The sequence below is a fragment of the Mizuhopecten yessoensis genome, unplaced genomic scaffold, assembly GCF_002113885.1.
Source record: "Mizuhopecten yessoensis strain PY_sf001 unplaced genomic scaffold, ASM211388v2 scaffold5141, whole genome shotgun sequence".
Classification (NCBI taxonomy): domain Eukaryota; kingdom Metazoa; phylum Mollusca; class Bivalvia; order Pectinida; family Pectinidae; genus Mizuhopecten; species Mizuhopecten yessoensis.
Window position 1 is genome coordinate 1,329,703 of NW_018405900.1, and position 4,785 is coordinate 1,334,487.

Genomic DNA, 4,785 nt, shown 5'->3' on the forward strand with positions numbered 1-4,785 from the left:
TTTCACTTACCAGAATATTGTGAAATTCAAAAGAAAAATTTGCAAATAAATTTTGCATACCATCTTTTTTTTGGGAGAAATTTAAAGTCATGATAGTCAAAAGTACGATTTTGCTAGAAAGGTCATTGGGTGTGTTTCTGAACAGTGAAAAAAAGTGTATAGGAAGCCGCAATAAAGTGTTTGTTCTATTCAAGGGTATTATAATATTTTGACATTTATAACATCCCAATTATTGAATTATGTAAAAATAAATCAAAATATGTAGGGGCCAGCGTGAACCACCCTCTTCATGATCGACTGTCACCGCGACTCTCATTCTTTTCTAAATTTGATTGGAGTATTCTTGGCGGGTGCCACATTTGTACAAGGAACGCTCAAATCAGCAGAGTACTTGTGAGGCTTGTGCATATTGTATTGTTTATCTGTATTTTTTGAGGTTTCTGACAGCAGTCTTTTACCATTTTCCTTTTTGTTTTTTATAGTATATTTTTTTTAAACTTTGGCACTACCACTATGTAACCATTCCAAGTACTGATAGTATTTTTAGAGGCCGTAAATGCCATAAAAGACGTGTTTACGTCATAATCAGTCTGACTTCGTGATTGGTAGGTGTGTAGAGAACACAGACCCCTTATGGAAGATGGTTTGTCGATTGACTGAACAAGCATACACGAATTTGAACAACATCCCAGTTTCATTAAGTACATTTTAATTTCCGTTACATAAAAATCAAAGCGGTGAATATACAATAAAGCGATGGACTAGCGCGCATTATGACGTATGTCTGCAAGACTTAGTCAGGCGTATAGACTGTGAAAGATATAGCAGCACAGTTCCATGGTTAATTAAACTCAATCAGAACAACGTTTATTTTTTAATATGTAAGCCACAACCTACGTGAAGCAATACTAACGCATCGTTATTGAAACAGATACTTTGTAACAGTCTATTGGCGTTTCCTCGGGATCGTTATAGAGACAGGCGGTTCGGTGCCATTGGCTGTTATTTTCTGAAACGATAAAATGAGGTGGTACATTGTAAGTATCATATCTTCTACGACACATTATGTAGTTACACCAGTATAACTGCATCATAAAGAACGCTTACACAACACACATGGAGACACGTCCCTATATAACATATGCTGTTAATAGGACATGTAACAAAGTCAAACCAAACTGCAACATTAATGCGGCTTATCGCTTACACCTTCATTGATATACGAGATTTGCTTTTGGTTGATTGTCACCCTACAATTCAAAATTTTGCGTTGTTATCGGCGAAATCAGGTCAATAACTCCAACAGCAACACAGAGAACCAGCTGACTCCATGCGCTATGTCCTGCACAAACTCACCATATAAAACAAAGCTATCATGTCTGATTAATCGGCGATTTGAGTGCTGATGAATTTTGAATAATGAATCGTAGCAGAGGTACCCTTGGAGGCCATGGATCGAGAATAAATACACCTGCTGTTACCCACTGAATGTTTAGTAAGAGACAACTAATGTTGGAACCCCTGCAGAATTGTGCATATACTTTTGCGCACCAAAATACAAATGTTGTTAATCTGCTGCACCGATTGCAATATTTGGGATCTTATATTTCTCTCTCTACCTATAACTTCCTTTTACTTTCTAGCGCCCTGCTATGCAATACCTCACTTTTGGCTTTACTGATGAACGTTCGCACAGATGAGGAAGGCAATGGGTTCTCTCACCAGGCTGGGACATACCAAAGTCCTTTAATGGTATTTGTTATGCCCGGTTTAACGTGTAGCATTTAGGGAAATGGCAACAGCTGGTTCACCCGTTGTCAGCATGTGACCGGATGGAATGGTGTGCTGGGTGTCTTCGGCATTGTATTTCAATGAGATAGCAATATAAAGTCTGCAGCAGATCCGCGCTATCACAAGGAGACAACTACAACAACATACCGTGCCTCCGGCGCGCATTCACAACATACATGGAGGCACGTCCTTACAAGACCTTAGCTGTTAATAGAACGTTAAGCATAAAAAACCAAACGTAGAAGAAGTTATCAGACTATGTATTCATACATTTACACACTGCAAATACCAGCCAAGTAGACCCTCGAAATGAAAATCTTTATAGAACGGATATAGACGGTCATTGCCACACAAAAAATAAAAATGTATAGGATTCAACATAATACATACGGCTGTGAACAGGCGAGCATATGAACTGTGTAAAACATGTTATTGTAGAAGAGTAAAAATTGGATACTTTGATACATATACTATGTTTTACGATGGAAGAATATATGTACCATTAAGGATCAATGTATCACTGCCGAAAACGTAACTATGCCTTACAAACTAAAATCCGGCAAAACTGTAGCTTTGATAAATAACTTCTGAATAGAGAACTTAATAGAGACGAAATAAACAGCATATCATCAGCAATAGCGTCCCTAATGTTGAACATCAAAAGGCTAGTGGAACGTTTAGTTTGGTTTTATATTGTTTAACGTCCTATCAACAGCTAAGGTCATTTAAAGACGTGTCTCCATGTGTGTTGTGTAAGAGTGCATGTGTTTAAATGTATGTGTGACGGAGACAGGGTATGTTGGTGAACTTGCCTCCTTTTGGTAGCGCCGATCTAATGCCAACTTTATAGTGCTATCTCACTGAAATACCATGCAGCTAAGGGGAAAGAGACTCCATCTATTCTATATTATAAACATAAAATAATATATTAGAATATTTATTATCTTTCAATGACTTACAGTTGCCATTATATCACCGCTGACCGTCCTTTGTATTGTTGTTCCCTTGTTGCTTCCATCTTTTGGAAAAGAGTCTTCCATCCAGACGTCACCATCCATCTTTAAATAGCACTGCATTACACAAAGGATGTTGCTACATGTATTGTATACCAAAATGTAGTATTATAGCTACAAATTGCCAATTAAAAGGCCTGTCTTGAGTCCCAAACTCATTTTGATCTTTAACCAAATCGCCTCACCATGCTAAAACTGATGGGAATCAATCGTGTTTTACCATTGTTTTCAACAGTTTTGCCCGTATTTGTGGGGTTAATGGTCGACTCCTACTTTTAAACATTTCCCCCCTGGCGTTATTTATTTTACAATTTGCCCATGTGTGTTATCACAGTGCTCTGATGTGTTCTCGTATGATATAAAAATTGATTTATTGCGTCCATGTGTTTTGTCACAGTGGTGTGGTTGGTCCCTGTATGCTGTCGGTAAGGTATAGTTTGTCCGTGTATGCTGTCGCTAAGGTATAATCTGTCCTTGTACATGTATGCTGTCGCTAAGGTATAGTTTGTCCGTGTATGCTGTCGCTAAGGTATAGTCTGTCCTTGTACATGTATGCTGTCGCTAAGGTGTAGTTTGTCCGTGTATGCTGTCGCTAAGGTATAGTCTGTCCTTGTACATGTATGCTGTCGCTAAGGTATAGTTTGTCCAGGTGTGATGATGCTTTATTATATACGGTATATTTTGTCGTTGTATGTTGATGCTTTGGTAAACGTCCTTGTATTTTGACCCAATGGTATATTTTGTTCTTGTTTGTTATCATTGTGGTAAATTTTCGTCTTCTGTATTTTCGCCGTTTCTATTTTGTTCTTTTGTTTTGTGATTCTGGTATATGCATATTTTGTCTGTATATTATCCTGTTGTATGCATTTTTTTGCTTAAACAAGAATCAACTATTTACTTCATATGTTCGAAGTAAACAACCTTTAACCATTTTTGAATTAAAATGCACCTTATCATAGATACCTTGTACGGTTTGCCGTCTAAGCCTTGTTGTTCCATTTCTTTGTCGAAAGAGAATTTATATGTGTTCACCACATTGCCATTAACACTGACGATGCCGGTCCATGAGTCATCGTTTTGAGTATATTCCAATGAGGTCTTTATTTCTTTGTACTTTGCTACCATTGCTGGATCAATGCCTGTTACCAGTGAGAATTGTTTTATATGTTTTAGAAAGTAAAATAAAAGAAAGAAAAAAAAATATTTTCAGGAGTTATTTTAAAATCAATAAACAGGAAAGGAACATCAGTCCGTTCCTATAATATACATATAATATATATATAATACAATATCCTGTAATATTATTTATTTACATTGTAATATTGTTCATTACACTTATATATTTTATACTATCCTTTTATTTATCTAGTTTTTGTTGTGTTATTGATAATCTCTGTTAGAAGTTGTGATATGTAAATGATCAAGTTTCTGTCTTAAAAAAAAGGTCGGATCGTCCTAAATATTTGGTCACCAGAGCAGATTTACTTGTGCATAACACAGAAAAGAGATTCTTTGAGCTTTTATGTATCTTTGCTAATGGAAAATTAAGTTGCAGGAAGGTATTAACGTACCTAATGCTGCGTGGAAAGCGTCAAAGCCCTCTAATTCGCCATATGTTTTTTCAGGAATCCATTTCCCTATAAACTTCCTTGCCATGATTGGAAATGTCGAATTTGTAGCTGGTGGTATGATGTATATACTGTGATAGAATTTTACATAGTTGTGAAAGCTTATATGTTTGTTAACCCTTGACGTGAGCAATCTGGTATTAATATGCAGATAAGCTTGATCTTGAATAAATACTCATACCGTTGTACTTTGGTCATACCTTTGTATACTCTGTGGTTGAGAAAATGTATGCACTTTCTTTACTTATATATATATATATATATATAAATATATGTGTGTGTATATGTTAATGAGAGGTTTAACTTAATTGCTACCATAGCTAGGTACTCGACTGGAGAGGGTAAACGGATAC

The 4,785-nt window shown here is 36.3% G+C and overlaps 1 protein-coding gene across 1 annotated transcript; it reads right to left on the reverse strand.

The window, feature by feature from the left end:
• Positions 1 to 688: 688 nt before the first annotated feature.
• On the reverse strand, positions 689 to 4,557 carry LOC110450223. Its single transcript, XM_021497590.1, has 4 exons — positions 4,376 to 4,557; positions 3,768 to 3,943; positions 2,751 to 2,861; positions 689 to 1,009 (listed from the first exon to the last, which is right to left on the reverse strand). Exons 1-4 carry the CDS (start codon positions 4,458 to 4,460, stop codon positions 947 to 949), a joined length of 435 nt encoding a protein of 144 aa, XP_021353265.1. The 5' UTR covers positions 4,461 to 4,557; the 3' UTR covers positions 689 to 946.
• Between the last annotated feature and the right edge of the window lie 228 nt (positions 4,558 to 4,785).

Bases quoted from the DNA above. Each gene is read 5' to 3' on its own strand.
- LOC110450223 (XM_021497590.1), bottom strand. From the start codon at position 4,460: ATGGCAAGGAAGTTTATAGGGAAATGGATTCCTGAAAAAACATATGGC. The intron at 3,944-4,375 runs GTACGTTAATAC...CACTGGTAACAG, and splicing joins CGCTTTCCACGCAGCATTAG to GCATTGATCCAGCAATGGTA. The intron at 1,010-2,750 runs GTAAGTCATTGA...TTATCGTTTCAG, and splicing joins GCGGTGATATAATGGCAACT to AAAATAACAGCCAATGGCAC.